General features: G+C 35.6%; 2 protein-coding genes across 5 annotated transcripts in view; one reads left to right on the top strand and one right to left on the bottom strand.

Annotated features, from left to right (window-relative positions):
- Window positions 1–4,011, top strand: part of gucy2cb (guanylate cyclase 2Cb) — a 20,547-nt gene extending 16,536 nt beyond the window's left edge. The window contains exons 25-27 of the mRNA XM_051124283.1: window positions 836–930; window positions 3,039–3,115; window positions 3,200–4,011. Coding sequence (XP_050980240.1) covers window positions 836–930; window positions 3,039–3,115; window positions 3,200–3,386 — 359 coding nt within the window. The 3' untranslated portion in view covers window positions 3,387–4,011. The remainder of the gene's footprint in view (window positions 1–835; window positions 931–3,038; window positions 3,116–3,199) is intronic.
- Window positions 3,776–22,477, bottom strand: kctd17 (potassium channel tetramerization domain containing 17). Of its 4 annotated transcripts, none has more exons than XM_051124284.1 (7): window positions 21,984–22,477; window positions 16,945–17,053; window positions 15,629–15,720; window positions 15,185–15,331; window positions 11,692–11,817; window positions 11,262–11,397; window positions 3,776–8,412 (listed from the first exon to the last, which is right to left on the bottom strand). In XM_051124284.1, exons 1-6 carry the CDS (start codon window positions 22,335–22,337, stop codon window positions 11,287–11,289), a joined length of 939 nt encoding a protein of 312 aa, XP_050980241.1. In that variant the 5' UTR covers window positions 22,338–22,477; the 3' UTR covers window positions 3,776–8,412; window positions 11,262–11,286. The 4 variants fall into 4 exon arrangements, with proteins under 4 accessions (XP_050980241.1, XP_050980243.1, XP_050980242.1 ...); XM_051124286.1 differs by having other exon boundaries at window positions 15,233–15,331; XM_051124285.1 differs by having other exon boundaries at window positions 15,185–15,328.

The following is a 22,477-nucleotide window of genomic DNA, read 5'->3' as shown; positions in this document are numbered from 1 at the left end:
AAAATACAATTTAAATACTGTTTAATCTCAGACGCTCATCTTGCTCTCCCTGAACTCTGTGTATTCTGGCTCAAGACAGTTAGGGTATGTCGAAAAACTCCCATCGTATTTATTCCTTCAACTTCAAAAATCATTTCAAAATCATCCTACATCGCTGCAGAAGTACCGACCCAGTCTTTGCAAAGTGACCATGCAAAGAAGATCAAACACCCTTAACAAAAAAGGTAAAACAGCAATATAGGGCGATTTTTAATTTGGGTGAACATGAGATGTGAGTTTTTCGACATACCCTAACTGTCATGAACCGGAACAAAAACAGTCCAAGCAGACTAAGACAAGACGAGGGTTTGGCATTAAAAAGTATATAAATTGTATTCTTTTTTATTAAAATAACAGATCGTTTCGCTAGATGGTCTTATCTAGCGGAACGACCGGTTATTTTAATAAAAATCATTTGAAGCCCCATTTAATCTGCATTTTGGAAGTTCAAAGTTGGGGCACCATAGCAGTCCATCATCAAAAAACAATTTCTTTACGACTGAAGAAAAAAAGACATGAACATCTTGGATGACAAGGGGGTGAGTACATTATATGTGAATCTTTGTTTTGGAAGTGGACTTCTCCTTTAAAATAGAAAACACTTCAACCAAAAAACATCAAATTGCATTAATATGTCACAATATTACTGTTTTCACTGTGTTTTTTGAAAAGACATTTTACAAAACTTTTGAACGGTATGCTAAATCTGTTCTCTAGCTTTCCCTAACCAAAGCATTGTGAGTAATTCCTCTATTGCTATTCTGTATTTTATTCTATTTTCATCTCTTCACCCCAGCACTACGAATCCACGTGAGTCAGCCGACTATCGACATCCTCCAGCGCACAGACTGCAAGTTTGAGTATGAAAAGAGAGGAGAAACTTACTTAAAGGTGTGACTGAATGTCTCTTTTGTAAAAATTTTAATGACTGTCCTCATCAGTATTATTTTAGCATTATTTATATACTAATATGTTTATTAAGTTGGCTTGAGAAAGCAAACTTACTGATCTACTATTTAAGATTCTTATTCTTATTCTGAACCAAATTTCGGTATCTATCTCCTCCTAGAACTTTCAAGCTAGAACTCGGCCCAGACCTTCAGACTGGTCTGACTCGGTGTGCTATATCTTTTTAGATTGATCCGGCTTACAGTTTTCATAAACCAGACTATCAAAACCACCAAAAATCCCATAGACGTACACTGACGGAATGTTCAAATGAGCCAACACTCTTCAAACTCCAATTGACAAAGTTCAAATCTAAACTCCCAGAATCCCTTGAGCCTCAATCAAGCTTCCCTTCTATGTACTATTTCTAATCAATTTAGACTCATTTAAGCTTCCACTCTAATATTTCTAATATTTCTAATCTATCTAGCTATCTAAATCAAGCTAGGAACATGCTAATCATGTTAGAAACATGCTAGTGACATGCTAATCATGCTGCAAACATACTAGTAACTTGCTAATCATGTTAACAGCATGCTAGTAACATGTTAAACATGATAGAAAAATGTTAACAACGTCCTAGTAACATGCTAATCATGCTAACAACATGCTAGTAACTTGCTAATCATGCTAACAACATGCTAGTAACTTGGTAGTCATGCTAACAACATGCTAATCATACTAGAATCATGTCAACAACATGCTAGTAACATGCTAATCATGCTAGCAAAATGCTAGTGACATGCTAATCATGCTAACAACAAACTAGTAACTTGGTAATCATGCTAGCAACGTGCTAGTTACATGCTAATCATACTAGAAACATGTCAACAACATGCTAGTAACATGCTAGCAAAATGCTAGTGACATGCTACTCATGCTACAAACATACTAGTAACTTGCTAATCATGTTAACAGCATGCTAGTAACATGTTAAACATGATAGAAAAATGTTAACAACGTCCTAGTAACATGCTAATCATGCTAACATGCTAGTAACTTGCTAATCAATGCTAACAACATGCTAGTAACTTGGTAGTCATGCTAACAACATGCTAGTTACATGCTAATCATACTAGAATCATGTCAACAACATGCTAGTAACATGCTAATCATGCTAGCAAAATGCTAGTGACATGCTAATCATGCCAACAACATGCTAGTAACTTGGTAATCATGCTAGCAACGTGCTAGTTACATGCTAATCATACTAGAAACATGTCAACAACATGCTAGTAACATGCTAGCAAAATGCTAGTGACATGCTACTCATGCTACAAACATACTAGTAACTTGCTAATCATGTTAACAGCATGCTAGTAACATGTTAAACATGATAGAAAAATGTTAACAACGTCCTAGTAACATGCTAACAACATGCTAGTAACTTGGTAATCATGCTAGCAACGTGCTAGTTACATGCTAATCATACTAGAAACATGTCAACAACATGCTAGTAACATGCTAATCATGCTAGCAACCCCTTAATCATGCTAGCAGCATGCTAGTATCATACTAATCATGCTAGCAACGTGCTAGTAATTTGGTAATCATGCGCGAAACGTGCCATCAACATGCTAATCAGGCTAGAAACGTGATAGTAACTTGCTAATCATGTTAACAACATGCTAATTATGCTTACAACATTGTAATCAGCCTATAAAAGTACAAGCAACAAGCTAATCATACTAAAACATGTTAAATGATGTAAGCAATGTGTTCAATTATGGTAGCTGCTTTCATACTTTTACAACTGCGTCAAACTCTCAGGCTAGGCTTTCTCAAGCCAACTTAAAGTTTGTTCTCAAACTTTACTCATCTAGTTAATAGTTCGAATTAGCTTTTATTCTTATATTTAGTTTTCATTTTATTTTTTTAATTCTAGTAATTAGTATTTACATTTCAGTTTTAGTAATTTTAGTACTCAACTTTAGTGCTTAGAGTAAGTTTTATATTTATTTTATATCAGCTTTATTTCAATTATCGAAAACCATTTTCAATAGTTTAGTTTACAGTAACTGCACTGACACTGACCCTTATATACACTACAGGGTAAAGGAAAAGAAACAACATACTGGTTGACGGGAGTTACAGGGCAAAATTATAATCTGCCAATACCTCCAACAGCGTAAGTTTAACATTTTATTAACATATTAATTCTCATAACTTGAAACGACTGAGATTTCATTATTGTGAACGTTCCTCTTGGCAGGGAAAACTTCCAGAATCTGCAGCAGGACCTGTCTCAAAGGATAAAGACGTGCATGGAGAAGCGGCCCTCCAGCTTGTGGAAGAGAAAGACCCTTTCAACACGTCACAGGAAGCTCATAATGGATTGCGCAGAGCAGCCAGAGTATCTCCATCTGGCCACCGGTGACATTTTTAGCACTTACCTGTAAACCCAACGCTGAACACTATGCTAACACGCTGCCACATGTGCATTTGGACCAAAAAGCCTTTTCTTGCTGACAGAACTGGATCTTGAAGTAAATCACTGCAAAATGTAAATACTGTATATTTGGATTTATTATAAAAAAATTATATTTAGTGATAGAGTTATCTAACATTATTAGCTATCAAGTGTTGTAAATCTTAGGCTTTTCTTTCCAAAAAACTTCTAATTGTCTTTCTGAAACTGAACTGACACAGCAATAAACTAAACTTTATTAACCATGCGGTGATACTAGTGTGAGCATGTGAGTGTAACAGAATGTCTCATACATAAAATGTTTAATTTTCATGTAAATATTATATTAAACATGACAAACACACTTCAGACACAGCTGGATATTTCTTGAAAAAGACTAAACTTTATTTAAATCATTTTGATAACTTTTTACACTTGGACATCTAATTCATGATTGTTTTCTGTGCTAAAAGATTTTCTGTCAGCTGAAGAGACAAACGTTAATCTAATTTTCTTTGGCATACATACACTACTAAGGGTCTGTGTCTGGTTGCACCAAAACCCTTAAAGTTAAAAAAAAAAAAGCATTAGTAACTATTACTAAACATTTTTTTAACTCAAGGGTTTTGTTTCAACAGGCAAATGTGCTTTTAATGATAATCAAAACGTATTAAAAATCCATTGTATGAATTAAAGTACATTACAGCTAAAGTACATTTACAGACAAAAAGTAAAATAAATAAAAAAAATTCAATAAACTTTCACACCAAGAAAATTAAATAAATTATAAAGCCACTACACATCCCATATTTAATAAATAAATGATATGTGAGAGCTCAAAGTGGAAATATGGTATACACACTGCCTATAAATATAAAAATGAGAAAGAAAAAGACTGGAAAAAACGTAACGTAACAAAAGCCTAAAAAACAAAATGGCAATTGTGTGTACAGAATACAATTCAATATAAACCAAAATATTATCTGTGCCCTGACAAGCAACATAATCTGACATTTATTAGACTAAAAATAAATACAGATGAATGGCACAGAATAATTATAAAAAGGCCATATAAAAGGATGCTATTAACACACGCAAGATGCATTTAAAACTAAAACATACTTCTGAAATTCAATGCAGTGATACGATTTGTTCAACACACCAGTACAAAGTTTAAAGAGATTACAGCACTGACACGCTAGTAAGATATGTTCTATCAAAACTTTTGCTGCTTCTACATCAGTTGCATCTACGCAGTTGTAGTCCTGTTTCATATAATTCACTATTCTGTCTAGACACAGTTATTATGCTCACAGTTCTACAACACAGTGGCAGCTAATGGGGACAGAATAAGAATTGATTGACCCAGTAACGCACTGAGCTACAAAATTGTGTTTGCAATGCCTCTTTCTTCTGTATAAATGCATCTGTATAATAATAATAACAGGTCTTGTTGCGATTATAAACAGATTGAACGTTTACAAAAAGACTATTTCTAGTCATTTTTGATTGGTAACGCTGTCATCAAACATGACAAAAAATGATTTTACCCATCCAAAAATAGTTTCTTACAAAAGGCTGTTTCCGCCACTGAATAGAAAATAAAGGTAATTGTGACTTTTTAATCTCACAATTCTGACTTTTTTCTCACAATTGCGAGTTTACATCTTGAAATTCTGACTTTTTTTCTCAGAATTGTGGGTATTATTATAACTTATATCTCACATTTCTGACTTAACTCGCAACTGCAAGTTTATATTACGCAATACTGAGAAGTCAGAATTGCGAGATGTAAACTTGCAAAATATGAGAAAAGGTCAGAATTGTGAGATATAAACTTGCAAATATGACTTTTTTTCTCAGAATTGCATGATATAAACTCGCAATTGTGAGTTAAGCCAGACTTGTGAGATATAAAGTCAGAAGTCCAAATTGTGTGAAAAAAGTCAATTTTTTTCTCTTGCAATTATGACTTTATCGCAGTTATGAGTCTACATCTCGCAGTTCTGACTTTTTTCTCAGAACTGTGAAATAAACTCGCAATTGCAAGTTATAACACAATTCTGAGAAAAAAAATCAGAGTTCGAGATGTAAACTCGCATTTGCAAGAAAAAAGTGATAAATGAAGTCAGAATTGTGAGATATAAATTCGCAAATATGTATTTTTTCCTCTGAACTGCATGCTATAAACTCGCAATTGTGAGTTATTCAGTCAGAATTATGAGATACAAAAAATTCTTCGATCATATTAGTCTTTTTTCAAAACTGCACAAATGTCATAATAGCATGGAAAAAAGTCAGAATTGCAAAAAATAAATTCGCCATTACGATAAAAAAGTTTTACTTTATTTCTCACAATTCTGAGTTTATACAGTATCTTGCAAATCTTGCTTTATAACTCACAATTGCGAGTTTATATCACAAAATTCTGACTTTATAACTTGCAATTGTGAGTTTTTCATGCAAATTAGTTTTTCCTCAGAATTGATATAAACTCGCAAGTCTGATTTTTTTTTCTCAGAATTGAGTATAACTCACAATTGCGAGTTTATCTCACAATGAGAAAAAAAGTCATAATTATGAGATGTAAACTCACAATTGCGAAAAAGAAAGTCAGAATTGTGAAAAATAAATGTGCAATTCTGATAAAGTCAGAGTTGCAAGATATACACTCATAAATATGACTTTTCTCAGAATTGTGTGATATAGACTCGCAATTGAGAAAAAGTCAAAACTGGACTTTATAACTTGCAATTGTGAGTTTATATCACGCAATTCAGAGGAAAAAAAACATTTGCGAAAAGTAAACTCGCAATTGCAAGAAAAAAGTTTGTTTTTTTTGTGTTGCAATTCTTACTTTATTTCTTGTGATTGCGAGTTCATAACGCAATTCTGACTTTATAACCCGCAATTGTGAGTTTCTATCAGATAATTTTTATTCAGTAACGGAAACAGGCTTCCATAGTTTCTAAACACTTAAGTCACATTTAAAAATATTTTACATTTTACTGCATTAAATAGGAAATATCAAACCAAATGGCATCTGCAAACAAACCACAAAAACCTTTGCAGAAATGTTTTATTTAAAAAGTGTGCTTGTGCTATCAGCCACTTGGTTTGCTATTCTGCTATATAATGCAATCACATTCATCCATGTTTAACTGTGGCTTAAAGGAGAAGTCCACTTCCAGAACAACAATTTAAAAATAATGTACTCACCCCCTTGTCATCCAAGATGTTCAAGTCTTTCTTTCTTCAGTGGTAAAGAAATCATGTTTTTTGAGGAAAACATTTCAGGATTTTTCTCCATATAATGGACTAGTATGGTGACCCGAGTTTGAACTTTCAAAATGCAGTTTTAAATGTGGCTTCAAATGATCCCAGTCGAGAAAGGAGGGTTTATTTTCATAAAAATAATACAATTTATATACTTTTTAATGTCAAACGCTTGTCTTGTCTTGCTCTTCCCGACCTCTGTTTTTTCCGGGTCATGACCGTTAGGGTATGTCACTGTTTTATCTTTTTTTGTTAGAGGTGTTTGATCTTCTTTGCATGTTTACTTTGCAAAGACTGGGTCGGTGCTTCTGCAGCAATGTAGGATGATTTTTAAATGATTTTTGAAGTTGAGGAAGAAAATACGATCAGAGTTTTGACATACCCTAACTGTCTTGTGTCAGAATACACAGAGTTCAGGGAGAGCAAGACAAAACGAGCGTTTAAGATTAAAAAGTATTTAAATTGTATTTTTTTTTAATGAAAATAACCGATTGTTTCACTAGATAAGACCCTTCTTCCTCGGCTGGGATCGTTTACAACCGCATATGGGATGCATTTAAACTGCATTTTGGAAGTTCAAACTCAGGGCAGCATAGCAGTCCATTATATGGAGAAAAATCCTGAAATGTTTTCCTCAAAAAACACAATTTCTTTACAACTGAAGAAAGAAAGACATCTTGGAGGACAAGGGGGTGAGTACATTATCTGTAAATTGTTGTTCTGGAAGTGGACTTTCCTTTAAGTGTCCAAATATGTTTTGTGGGCACTGTCTTTTTAAATTTGTGCAAAACTACAGCATATTTAATAATAAACAAGCTCAGGCATGCAAACCAACCCACAGCACATAAAAATCCAAAAGAATGCTAATTTGCACAGCTGTAGGCTAAAAGGAAACAAAAGGTGCTTGATCATTTGTTGAATTGAGGCATGTTGATTTGAACGATTTTAATTACCAGGCTTTGATCCTTTGAAAGAAATCTAGCCTTCACACAAAACACATTAACAAGTGACACAATATCATATTCCAGCACATTATCTGAACTTCATCTGAAGTGAACTGTGCCCACAAACTATTAGAAATCCAACCAGAACCACAACCAGAACCCTGTAATATCCCAGTGACCTCTAATGATACCCTGACCTTCTAGCTGGCGCCGTCGACTATCAAAATTAACTGCCGCAGACTGTAAATGGGGCTAAAGTGCACTGCTGGTGGTCTGCCAGGGTGACACTGCTGGCACTTTACCCACAGCTGATGCTAAATGGAACAGGACGTGACCCGTTCATGTAGCAGAGCCGCCCTTCTGCTATAGCAAATATAGTGCAAAACCTAAACTCTAAATACTAAGTAACTAATTACAGTCTCATATCCACAGTCTTTCCATCATTCCTGACTAAATCAGACTAGTTTTTGTTTAAATGTGTTATATTTACTAAAGTATCCCAATAACTTTGCACTCTTTGGTAACAGGCCATGTACTAAGATAGTAACTGTAAGTAACTGCGTCTTTCTTTAATACCTTAGGTGCCTTTTGCATTCATGAACATTACAATTCTCTAAACAATAGCATTTTTTGCTGCTGGATGTGAAGTTCTTGTCTCCCGCTAATACCCGTTGTTCAAGTCAACAAATCTAAAAAAGTATGGCTATAAAAACAGCATCATGAGCACATGATAAAATGGATATCTAGAAAAATAAAATTCTTTGTATCCTACATCCGAGACCCATGGATCTGGAACAGCTGCAAGAGAGTTAAAAAAAAGATTTTATAGACACAGAAATACGCTACCGTTCAAGTGTTTGTGGTCACTAAGATATTTTTTTTTTTTGAAGGGAACCCTAGGTAATAAGACTTGTATAGCTTAATATAACAAATGATGTCTCTTACTGAAATATGTAGTAAAAAATCATTAAAGATTTACGTTATTTTTAACTCGGAATAAAAAAAAATACGATGCCACATTGTGCGGCTTTTGGTTGTAATTTTCGGTTAAAGGACACCAAGAGAAGTGATTTAAGTCAGCTTTCCTAGTTATGAAAAGAGGAGAAAAGACTAGGAAAATGCCTGTGGACCAATAAAATTTCCTACTTTAGCCCTGATGTCTTGAGGCTTTCAGTAGATCACAGCTACTGAAAAAGCTTACAAATGGCAGAGACAAGAAAGGCTAGATGCCATCCTGGCAGGATGTAAACATGTCGACACTTGTCATGACGCTGCAGCCAATGAAGGAGTTTCTCAGCATGGATTTCACTCGATATCCGGGGATGTTTAGACACTTTGTGGGCTCTTGCAGTAGCTGTGATCATCGTATCAATATTTTATTCTGTTGGAGTTGCTTATTCTGAGTTGTGTTGTGGTAAAAATAGCAACAGGCAGCTGCAGTACCTCACCGAGTGCAGCCATTTTACGTAATCGAAATAATGGTGCGCCCCAACAGTCCAAAATATGTATAAAATTACGTTTTTTTAAATAACATAGATATGTCATGGGTTTTCTACTACATATTTTAGTAAGAGACATTATTTATGTTACATTAAGCCATACAAGTCTTAATACCTGGGGGCAGGGTTCGTACAGATACTGTAAAATTATAAAGTTTTATAAAATTATAAAATTCCAGGACTTTAATTCCAGATTCCAGATTTTCAAGGACTTCAATCAGAGGTCTCACGTATCAATGTCTTCTCTTTCAAATTATAAAAAAAGATAAATAAAAATATAATAAAAAAAAATAAAAAAAAATGGCAAAAATAAAAAGAAGCACATGCAAAGTATCACTACTAAAGTATTACAAAGTGTACTACACTTTTAGTATAGTAAAGCCATGGTTAATTTTTCTTTGTTTTGTTTTTATAACTGTACTGCCTTAATTCTTTGATATTTTCTACTGTTTAAGAAAAACATCAGAAAAAAATTAGTGAAATCGCTCTGAAATCCTGATCTGAAACAAATGATTCACCATACGTGCTCCAAAGTCCCAAACTGAATCAAATGATTTATGAACCCACACCGAAGTCCCGATCTGAATCAAACGATTCATGATTCACACTCCAAAGTTCCGATTTAAAGCAAAAGATTCACAAACCCACTCTGAAGTTTCGATCTTCTGGGTGCGTATCGCAAATCAAATGATTTGAATCACTTAATTCATGAAATGATAAACAAACCCGTTCTGATCTAAATCAAATGATTCGCTATACGTGATCTGAAGTCCTGACTGAAGTCAAATGATTCGCAAACCCACTCCGAAGTCCCAATCTAAATCAAATGATTTGCAATACGTGATTTGAAGTCTAAATCTAAAACAAATGATTTGTGATACGTGATCCAATTGGAGCAATTCGATGCTGTGGTTTAACTGATTCAGTTTCGAAAAGATCCATTTCAACCATCACTATGTGCTCTTTAAAATCATTACAAACAATGCTGAAATTTGAAAATGAATGGCTCTTTTAATTTGATCTGGCTTTTGCTAGTGAATCACTTGGAATGAACAATTGAAGTCACAAGTTTGAATCAATCGAAATGGTTCCACTGTAAATCATTCAGTTGATTTGGTTCATCTGTTCCTCTTTTTACGTCTTCAGCCATGTTTACACAACATTGTCAGTAATACTACTGGCTTAGCTCGCTAACTGAAATAAGCGAAAAAGGTATGTTTTTTGCATTGCGTGAATTTTGCGTGAAAAGTTATGTGCACATTGATACAAATTAAATGCTTATATCATACAATGTCTTTAAATAATTCAAGCACTTTTCAAAGAAATTTGATATTTTCAAAGGGTTTTCGAGGCTGTAAGTTTCAAAAAGTCAAATTCAAGTACTTTAATCACCTTGTACGAACCCTGCCAGGGTTCCCTTGAAAGGAATGAATTATATTATGTTCAGAAATTATGCATCACATTTTAAATTGTAATATTTCCCATTATTACTGATTTTGCTGTATTTTTAATCAAATAAATGCAGACTTGGGTGGGCATATAACTTCAAAAACATAAAAAAAATATTACAGACCCCAAACGTTTGAACAGCAGTGTATATACAGAAATATAAAATGACTAATAATTTCTCATATGGATAGTGTAAAGTGTAAAATATGCCTCCTTGTATATTCCATGTAATACAAAGATAATTTTTGCTGAAGATGTGGATATGAGTGGAGATGGCAGTGACTCAATGGCAATTTATGGAACAGACGCTGTGCTAAATATTGAGGAGTCATTCAGTTGAGTCATTCGTTCATCATTTCTGTGCTAAAAATCCCATTTTAAAGCTATATTTATTCATGTTGCACAATAGTTTGTCTGCACACTCTGAATTGTGTTTACAGTTACTTACGAAGGAAAATCATGCTTGGGAATACTAGGAGGTGAAGGCTATTGCATTTCAGTGCACTTTTCTCATAAAGGCACGTAAAACTACAACCATACGTAACAGGACTATTTTTACAGCAAAACAATTTAATATAGATTTGTTGTTGTTTCTTTGTGATAGTTTAATTTGGTGCGCTGAAATGCAATTAATCCGAAACCCTCCGACTACTAGAATTGTGTACCACTAATACAACCAACATGACGGCATTTCCTCACCAATTCCTTTTGACACAAGTTTCTGCTAATCTCTAATCCACTCATTGGGGGTGGCATTTCTCTCTCCCTCTTCCTCCTCATCCTCCTCCTCCTCATCTTCCTCCCTCGCTCCATCCTCCTCCTGTGTGTCCGAGGTCTAGTTGTGTTATGAATGGACAACAGGGTGAACAGAAACCAGAGGGATCGCAGCACGACAGATGATGGCATAGCAAAAAAAATGAAAAAGATTTATGAATATGCGAAGAGTAGGTGTGCGAATGGATCTCAAGGCTACTGACGTGAAATGAGATGAAAAAGATGCAGATTTTGTAGATTGTAAGCATGTTTTTGAGGAATGAGTCACTGGAACTGTGCCTTACGGTGTTTGTGAGATGGCACGATTAAAAATGGATAGCGTATAGTGGGTTTATGTGTCTGTGGGTGCTCCAACCTTAGTCTTGTGGCTCTGCTCTGTCCCCAAACCTCCACTTGAGGTATGCAGCTCTTTTGACACCACACAGAGAAATTCAGCCTGGTCCTCTGTTCCATAGCTGTAAGATGAGCCAATGTTCACCATCTTGAAAAGCAAGGAACAGCGAAGAAAGAGAAAAAGAGAGAGAGAGGGAGGTCTTTCATCATGAGAGATACTTGAGATTGGAGGAAAGGGGTAAGGAAATCGAGGAGAATATTGAGATGGATCCAATGTCTGGTCAGCTGTACCAAAAACATCTTAATTGCTTTCAATAGAGAAAACAGGTCAGATTGGTCAACTACTCTTCAGGCAACAGACTAATCCATTGATGAGGTTTACCATGTTTTCTTTTCAGTTTGATTTAGCTGCAGTGTTTTTTATGGCTGTGCTTGAAAGCTAAATATTTAGGAGACACTTCAGGAGTCCTTCTCAAAGAGAAGATGATAGTGCTGATAGTGTGTTGTGCTTAAAGGTAAAATTCAGGGAAAATGTGTCAGTTGCATTGCTGTCTATGCAAGGTCAGAAAGCTCTCAGATTTCATTAGAAATATCTTAATTTGTGTTCCAAAGATGAATGAAGGTCTTACGGGTTTGGAACGACATGAAGATGAGTAATTAATAACAGAATGAACATTTTTGGAGGAACTATTCCTAACTATTTTTGCATGGTTATTCACAATGGATGCATAGGTTTTGTGTAAACCTATTTATCCTTAAAACCTTTTAAATGTTAGTCTATAAACACATGCAGTTGGATGTTTTTTGATGTTTTGATTATGTCTCATGCTGTTTTTCAGTATCTCACTCCATGAGCACTGCATTGCAAGGGGCTAGTTTAAAATGGATAATTCGCCCAAAAATGAAAAAAAACAAAAAAACATAATTTACATAATTTACTTGTTCTAAACCTGTATGATTTTCTTTCTTCTGTGTGGTACAAGATATTTTAAAAAAACATCTGTTTGTCCATACAATGGAATTCAATAGGCACCAACACTGTGTGGTTACCAATGTACCTTAAAGGAGAAGTCCACTTCCAGAACAACAGTTTACAGATAATGTACTCACACCCTTGTCATCCAAGATGTTCATGTCTTTCTTTCATCAGTCGTAAAGAAATTGTGTTTTTTTTGAGGGAAACATTTCAGGATTTTTCTCCATATAATAGACTGCTATGGTAATACAATTTAAATACTTGTTAAGCTCAAATGCTCGTCTTGTCTTGCAACCGCATTTACAACCGCATTTGGGATTGTTTGAAGCTGCATTTAAAATGCATTTTAGAAGTTCAAAATCAGGGCACCATATCAGTCCATTATATGGAGAAAAATCCTGAAATGTTTCCCTCAACAAACATAATTTCTTTACGACTGTAGAAAGAAAGACATAAACATCTTGGATGGCAAGGGGATGTGTATATTATCTGTAAATTGTTGTTCTGGAAGTGGACTTCTCCTTGAAAAATTCTTTTGTGTTTCACAGAAGAAAGAAATGCATACAGTTATGGTACGACATGACATTGAGTAAAATGACAATTCTCACTTTTGGGTGAACCGTCTCTGTAAAGGGTTAGTTCACTAAAAAAATTTAAATTCTGTCATCAGTTATTCACTCTTACATTGTTCCAAACCCGTAAGACCTTTGTTCTTCTTCAGAACACAAATTAAGATATTTTTAATGAAATCCGAAAGCTTTCGGATCCTCTATCAGGGTTGCCAGGTTTTCACAACAAAACCCGCCAAATTGCTACTCAAAGCTAGCCCAATCACATTCCGAAGTATAAAATCCACTTTTTTTGGTGCAGTTCCCCTGGTAAAATTTGGATTCCAGGGGCTAAATATCACGTTATTGGGGTCAACCCGAAGACATTTAAAAAAAATATATAACCCACGGCAACAGTGTTAAAGTAGCCCGGCAACGCTGTCCTCCATTATCCAGCAACACAACTACCACGTTCAAGGCCCAGAAAGATAGTAAGGACATTGTTAAAACATGGTAGCTGTGTTGCTGTATATGCAGGGTCAGAAAGCTCTCGGATTTCATCAGAAATACTTAATTTGTGTTCCGAAGTTGAACAAAGGTCAGCTGGTTTGGAACGACATCAGGGTGAGCAATTGTTTAGTTCTGCCCTTGACTAAAGGTTTTTCTGGTCAACTAGTAGTTGTTCATTTAAAGCATTAGTCGTCTATTAGTCGCACATTTATTAATAAACCATTTAAATCATAATAATGAGCCTGTAACTGCCTACATAGCCTAATAAGCGCTCAAGTGCACACATAAAGCCTGCCACAGCACGCCGGCAGATATAATAATAAATGTGTCAGAGAAATACAGCAAGGAGACTGCATTAACATTTTAATTATTTCTTTATAAACTAGTGCTTCTGTTGTTTTCGGCTTTTAAACTAGTGCTTCTGTTATTTTCGGAGTCAGCAATCCGCAGTAGTGATCGATGCGCCTGTATCATATTACATAATCTGAGAATATCTGTTTTCCATTTGAATTTGGTTTTTGAAAGTAGACATTTCAGACTCTGTATTTTTGATGTCTATAAAGACTTGGTACACAGAGTTTTGGCTAATTTGTGCTCAAGTTCACAGAGACCAAGACGGCAGAAAGTGCATCTATTTTCTCTCCATTATTTTACAAAAGCGCAACGTTTTGTTGTTATTGTGAGCACACACAAACAAACATAGAGTCTTTACAGATTCAAAAGATGTATTACCTTTATCTGTATGACCAAAAATGACACCGGCCTCCATCTACTATTCAACTTCCACACTCAGACACTTGAAGAGCGCAAATTTTTCTAGGTTAACATTAGATTTAGCTGCCATGTAAAGTTGCTACTACATACATCTTTCAGATGAAAAGCCATATTTGAGGTCGATGAATGATAGGTGAGAGTTTGGATGTCCTGGCCAATGTACTGTATTACCACATAGACCAGCCGATAGCGATCTGTCTGTCATGGACTGCGTGACTTCGCCATTTCCTGTGGATTTTTTTTTCTGCGACTAAGCGGTTAATACAATTTTGGTTGACTAAGTCTCTTTTTGTTGATTAACGGTTAGACGACTATTAGGGGGCAGCCCTACAATTAATGACATTTTTGGGTATACTATCCCTTTAAGAAACACATCTAATTGCTATATAGTGGACCATAAATTAGCCTTATTACTTTAAAATCTGTAGTTTTTCTCATGTGTAATTATCATTGGGGATATGCAAAACTACACACTGACAAAGCTGGAATAATATCACATAATTTGTCATATTACAAAAACAAATGCATAATATGATTACGAGGGTTTGGTACAACTGACCATGTAAAATCCAGTTGAATACAAATAGTAAAAAGTTTAATTTCACACTTTAGCTACATTACTGGACTCTGAATCTGAGGGGAGAATTGGACACTGGGAGCATTAGGATCAAGGGAAGGAAAATCGACTCAGTGTCAGTCCAACCCACAGTCCAGAGCAGTCCGGGGCGGGGTTTTCGGCAGGCGCGCACGCTGACCTGCTCAAACTTCCAGCCGTCCGACATGGTGGACACCATCTGGGTCAGCTCCTCTTCCTGACACTGCAACACCCGGTACACGTGCTTTGGTGGTACCTGCTGTTATGAGAGACAGAGAGAAAAAGAGGGAGAGAGTGAAGGCTGGTGAAGTGTAAAAAAGGAATGTGGTGGGAAGTAGAGGATGATGCCAAAAGGCAAGTACAGAAAGAAAAGCAAGAGTGGGCGGGAAACTGACGGCTGTTGCATAAGCGCACAAATATAGTCATTAATGTACAGTAGTAACCGAGATGGACAGAAATACAGTGCTGAGAAAGTGAAGGAGCTGAAAAATGGATACTAATGCAGGTTTTTTTTAAGAAAATTAAACTATGTTGAGGCATGATAGAGGCTCTTTACCTGTGTGGCCTTGGAGTCTCGCTCAAGAATTCTCTCTTTGATTAATTTAATCAGCGGTGTGATGTTATAGAATTCTGCCTCCTCCAAGACACCTAAAGGCACAGACACAGTTTGCTTTTACAAACTGAACTTGGATTTTGTTAAACGTGTGTGTTGTTCAAACTAGATATGCTCCAATATTGAAATTCCAAGTAAATAAAAAATGAAATACTAAAAACTAAAATTAATTGCTGTAAATTCTACAAGTGAATTTAGGTATCACTACATAATAATGTACAGTGTGAAAAATTACTATCTATTTTGAGATTTGCTAAATATTACATATAACAGTGTTTTTTTAAATTATTAGTGTTTTTAAGCATCAAATGTAAGTGAGTCATTGTCAAATTTAAGGAAAAGGTCATCTAAATGTAAAAAATACAGGAAACGAAAACGTACAATTAAATATCCAAAATTGGCTAATAGTGCTTTTACCTGAAACCTAAAAAAATATCATAATTTGAAATAAAACTGTAATAAAATTAAATAAAATTAAATGTCATTGCAACTAACAAACAACTACATGGCAAATAATTACTAAAACTAAAAAATAATAATTTATAAAATCTAAACAGTAATATAAAAAGATAATGTACAAAAACTCAATACAAAAATAAAAACAAATTCAAAAAAAAAAAAAAAAAAAAAAAAAAAAAAAAAATCAGCCAGGAGGTGAAAACTTTTTGAATTTGAAGATTAAGGTAAATTTAACTTATTTTGTCATTTGGGAAACATGCAAGTATCTTCTGTAGCTTCTGAAGGGCAGTGCTAAATTAAACAAAAATATGATATTTAGGCAAAAAAAAAAAAAAAAAAAAAAAAAAGTACACATTCTGTTCAAAAGTTTTCACCCCCCTGCTCTTAATGGATTGTGTTCCCTTCTGGAGCATCAGTGAGTGTTTGAACCTTCTGTAATAGTTGCACATGAGTCCCTCAGTTGTCTTCAGTGTGAAAAGATGGATCTCAAAATCATACAGTCATTGCTGGAAAGGGTTCAAAAACACAAAAATGCTGAAAAACCAAAGAATTTGTGGGACCTGAAGGATTTTTCTGAAGAACAGCAGGCAGTTTAACTGTTCAGGACAAACAAGGGACTCATCAACAACTATCATTAAACAAAAAAAAAAAAAAAAAAAAAAAAAAATAAAAAATAAAAACACAACTGTGAATCATACATTTTGCATATTTTGCAAGGTGTATGTAAACGTTTGACCTCAACTGTATATTGCCATACATTTTAATAGACTGTCAACAGTTAAGAAAGTGAATTAACATACCTTCTTCTGCCAACTCCTTGTTATAAACCAGTTTCCCATGTCGCAGATAGTTGAGTATGGGTCCAAAATAGGTGGGATCTCGGTCAATCACATAAGCACCAGTTTCATCCTACACAAAGAGATCACAAAATGTATAAATATCATTCCATCAAATATGTAGGCCTAATATGACTTAAAGATAAACACACATTGTTTAATCATGATGTATTTTACTAAAATCTGATATGGTTAATATTTAATATTGTGGCAACTGTTAGGAAATCCCCTATGTAAATGAAACACTGCCTCAGTGCTGAAGCTGTTTAACAGATGTACAGGATGCACTGAACAGTACAGAACCACAGGGGATAAAAATGTGACTTGGCACAAAAAAGAAAAAAAAAACGTTAAAGGAAAGGGCATGTGGAAAGTGGCAGTGAGCACAGGTCACATTAGCATGGCCTCAGTCATTGTCCCCGAATGGCTGAGGGTTTCCTCTCTGCAATGAATTAACCTTAAGAGCTCGGCTCTAGCAAGAGCAGGACATCATGTAGGCTACAACATGCTCAACAGAGAACATTACACAACTGAGCCCAGGGCATGAGCACTCAAAACCCACAAAGAGCAATAAGAGAAAAAGGGAGTGCACAGAAGCGCACAAGAGTGAAAAAGGTAAAAAGAAAATGAAAGATGTTGGCGCAACAGAAGGCTCAAGACTGAATAGAGGAACAGCAATCGTGCCTCTCACGAACACGTGTCAAAGACTGACACAGAAGAGAAGAAATTGCTAAATAAAGTCATTTTTTTGTTTTCATTGTGCACAGAGTATTCTCGTAGCTTCATAACATGGTTGAATCACTGATGTTACTGATGCCCTTACTACCTTTCAGGGCCTTAAAAGTGGTAGGTGCGTTGCTGTCTATGCAAGGTCAGAAATTTGTGTTCCAAAGATGAATGAAGGCCCTATGGGTTTGGAATGACATGAGGGTGAGTAATTAATAACAGAATTTTCATTTTTGGGTGAACTATCCCTTACTGTAACCTTGCTAAAGGTCATTTTTATTTGAACAGTAGTGTATAGTTTAAATATATAATATAAATAATAATTTCATTCATTTTGGACCCTGCAAGTGACTCACTCCAGATTCACAACATAGACGCGAACAACATGCACAGACAATTATCACATACAGAGTTGAAAAAGCATCAACAAATATTTTCATTAGCTGCACAGACAATAGTAGCACAGAACATCATTTACACACACATACACACAAAAATCCCATTTTCAAAACAGCAAGTGCAGCAGACAGCCTCACATTAGACATGACTAGACTTGACAGCAGGCATGACAACACCTGCGCATGACTCCTGCAGTGAGTCAGAAGAGACACGCTGTCCTCCCGCTCGGGATTTCACAAGAACAAGAGAACGCACAGAGGATTTTACACATAATACTACTGTATATGCCTTAAATGCACAGAATTCAAACCAGACGTTTCCGCTATCTATCCGTGCTCATCTTGTGTAAACGTTTAACTCTGCGGTTGCACAAGGAAGTATAAGAACCAGGTCCCGATGGGGAACTAGCTGCATCCCATGGGAAATACCTGGTAGGCAAACAAAGAGCTTATTAATTTCAAAACAGAACTGCACAATAACCTGTGCCACGTAAAGCCTCACAGCATGCTGTAAGCCGAAAAACGATTTAACCTTAATCAATTCTGGCTTAGGCACATACACATTCAAAATGTTGAACTGGCTAATAATATTCACTATAATAATAGTCAATGACAAAAAAAAAACAAGACACGTCTTAAAGGGGTAGTGCACCCAAAAATGTAAATTCTGTCTTCATTTATTCACCCTCATGTTGTTCCAAAACCACATGACTTACTTTCTTCTGTGGAACATAAAAGAAGACCCTGGACCACAAAACCAATCCTAAGGTTACATTTTTTTGAAACTGAGATTTCTATCAATATACTAAATGAGCTTTCCATTGATGTATGGCAGTTTAGTTCCAACCCTGACCAAACACACCTGTCTGTAATTATCAAGTGCTCCTTCAGATCCTACTTAGTTGGTTCAGGTGTGTTCGATCAGGGTTGGAGCTGAACTCTGCAGGAAGGTAGATCTCCAGGAGCAGGATTGAGCACCCCTGATGTATGGTTTGTTAAGATATGACAATCAAAAATTACATTTTGGTATATTTATTTACGGTAGGAAATGTACAAAATATCTTCACTGAACATGATCTCTACTTAATATCCTAATGATTTTTGGAATAAAAGAAAAATCGATAATTATGACCCAAACAATGTGTTGTTGGCTATTGCTACAAATATACTCATGCTACTTAAGACTGGTTTTGTGGTCCAGGGCAGGGGTTCTCAACTCCATTCCTCAGGGCACACTGCTCTGCACATTTTGTATGCCTCCCTCCTTTAGCACACCTGATTCAGATCATCAGCTTGTTAGGAGAAAGATCCATGAACTGAACCGGGGTGCGTTTCCCAAAAGCATCGTTCCGTCGTTACCAACATAGTTCAACGATTCAGTGTTTCCTGAAACCATAGTTCAAACGAACATTCGCAAACAGCGTCACAAACTTACGTGGTTGGAACTACAGCTCTACAAAAGTGTTTTATAACCAACATCCTTCACAATATCTTCTTTTATGCTCCACAGCAGACACAATTATTAATTACAATTTCTCAACACGATGATTACAATCATTTAACTCTATAGGAAAAGGATAAATGCATGTAAACTCCCAATGATGGACAGACCAGACCAGGAATAGAACAGAGAAGCCTCCATAGATATTTTTGTGCAGAGGGCTGGGAGTCTTCAAGGTGCCATGACTCTAATCTCATTAGAAGAGTGACATGAGCAGTGAGAGAGCACACAACACCGCAGCAGCCAGTAATAACTGAGCTGTGATGGGAGATTGTATGTGCCTCATCACTTACTGTGGGGATGGAGGTACTTTGAGTGTGGAATAAGAGGGAATATAAGAGGATAGCTTGAGAGTGGGTGGATACTGCACCATCTGTTAAGTCAAATAGTTTTTGTATGCCTTAGTGCTGTAAGATTAAAAGAGTAAATGGGAGCTAAAAAAATAACATGTATTTGCGCAAAGCTCAGAACATTTTTTAGAAATGTGAAAATCGGAGTAAAAAAAGAAATTATACTTGCTTAAAGAAAATTAAGCTTACAATTTTGACATTTTCATGATAACGAAGCATGTTTCTAATCCAATTCTCATTAACATAAATTTTAAAAAACACTAATTCTCAATAGTGTAATGTGAAGAAAAAAACTATATATAAATATATAATATATAATGTATAATTAAAACTGTGTTAATGACATATGGGAGAACATATGGTACCATAATATAATATAAATTTTATATTAATATAAAATTTATCCAAAAAAAATCATATATTCCCCATTTGCTGGTGTTTTTATTCTCTCATTCTCATGTGTTTAACATGTAAAACAGAAATAGGTAGCTTAGTGCAGCGGACAGGTATTGGAAAAATGATATTTGGCATCCAACTAGAATTACATCCAGTTTTATTAGATTTGGGCCTTCCAAGCACACATAAACACATCTGCCAACAGGAAATTATGCAATATATTAACCTTTGCTGCCAGAAGAAAACATTTTATTGTAGTGGGTCAGTGATAAGGCCCCCTTCACATAAGAGTTGGCGTAAGGTGATATTTGCTGTGGTCCCATTGGAACTCCTGGCATGTGCTCTACATTCTGACAGATCAGTTTTATAAGATATGGATGCTTTATTTGGATTACCTTAGGCCTCATTTCACTTCGGTCAAGTATCCCAACCTTAAAGAGATACTCCAGCCAAAAATGAAAATTCTGTCATTATTCACCCACCGTCATGTTGTTCCAAAACTGTACAACTCACTTTCTTCTGTGGAGCATAAAAGAAGATATTTGAGGAAATGTTTAAGCGTCCATGCAATGGAAGTCAAAGGGCTCCAGTGTGGTCTGGTTCATCAAAATATCGTCTTTTGTGTTCCACAGAAGAAAGAAATGCATACAGGTTTGGCATGACATGAGGTTGAGTAACTACATTTTAATTTAAATTGTATTTTTAATATTAAAAATGTTACTGTTTGACTGCTCCTGAGTTTACATGCTTAACTGGCTGTATTGTTGCCCACCAATTTCATAAATATAATGTAAGAAAAAAAAAAATTAAATAATATATGATTACTTTTACCTTTAATATACGTGACCCTGGACCACAAAACCAATCATAAGGGTCAATTTTTAAAAACTGAGATTTATACATCATCTGAAAGCTGAATAAATAAGCTTTACATTTTTGTTTGGAAAGGACAACATTTGTCTGATACAACTATTTGGAAAAAAAATCTAAATATTGAGAAAATCACTTGAAAGTTCTTTGCAATGCATATTACTAATCAAAAATTAAGTTTTGATATATTTACAGTAGAAAATTTATCTTCATGGAACATGATCTTTACTTAACATCCTAATGATTTTTGGCATAAAATAAAAATCGATACCTTTGTCCCATACAATGTATTTTTGGCTATTGCTACAAACATACCCATGCTACTTAAGAATGGTTTTGTGGTCCAAGATCACATATTTTGATGCAAAAAAAACACTGTAAGATTAAAATGAAATTAAAATTATATTGTCATTTAAACAATAAATAATATTAGTTATTATTTTAAAAATAAGATTCATTATCTACATGTAAAACATAATTTCATGAGATTCAACCTTGTATATTAAGGATGTGCTGATGATATAGTGATCAAGGGAACTTCCTTCTGTACAAAATCAGCTTCAAGTGGATCACATTATCTCGTAAAGGCATCATGGAGTAAAATATGAATATTTCTGGCTAATAACCGCGATGCTGCTCGAATGCACAAACACTTGGGGTCCGCATTACTAAGCAGCGCAGCACGTGTGCATCCATCTGACTGAAGACCCCCGCTGCATCATTAATACACAGTCATACACACACCACTCACTGCCGTCTTACCGTGTCAGAATGTAAGTCCTGCTGCTGACACAGTCGGTACAGAAATGAAGTTTGTTCCTTTAGCAGCGTCTGTCGTGTCGTTAGAAACACCGTGCCCCCGACGTTGAGACGGACCCATTTGCCGTTATTGCCTCCGGTGGAGTTAACAGCTGAACCGTTTCCTATGATATTTTCAGCGCCACCAGATTCAACAGCAGTAGATGTGGCTGTTGTGGCTCCTTCGCTTCCCTCGTTGTCTTTGTTGTTATTGTTGTTGTTGTTATTATTGTTCAGATTGCTGTGTGTTGCTAATAGGGAACCCGTTTCCGGTAAAGCCTGAGGCGCCGCCGTTTTTCCTTTGTCCTCCGTTGCCATTAGGGTACTGGCGTGCGATGCGTATGCGGACTGTCGGTGCGGCTCGGATGCTGTTCTGATACCGTTCTGTCTCCCGCGGTGAAGCGGCGCGCTGCTGATTTTGTTCGTATCATAAGAAGTAGAATAAGCGCGGCTGTTGA

The sequence above is a fragment of the Labeo rohita genome, chromosome 12, assembly GCF_022985175.1.
Source record: "Labeo rohita strain BAU-BD-2019 chromosome 12, IGBB_LRoh.1.0, whole genome shotgun sequence".
NCBI classification, from domain to species: Eukaryota; Metazoa; Chordata; class Actinopteri; order Cypriniformes; family Cyprinidae; genus Labeo; species Labeo rohita.
Note: the sequence above shows the minus strand (reverse complement) of the source record. Positions and strands in the feature narration are given on the sequence as shown.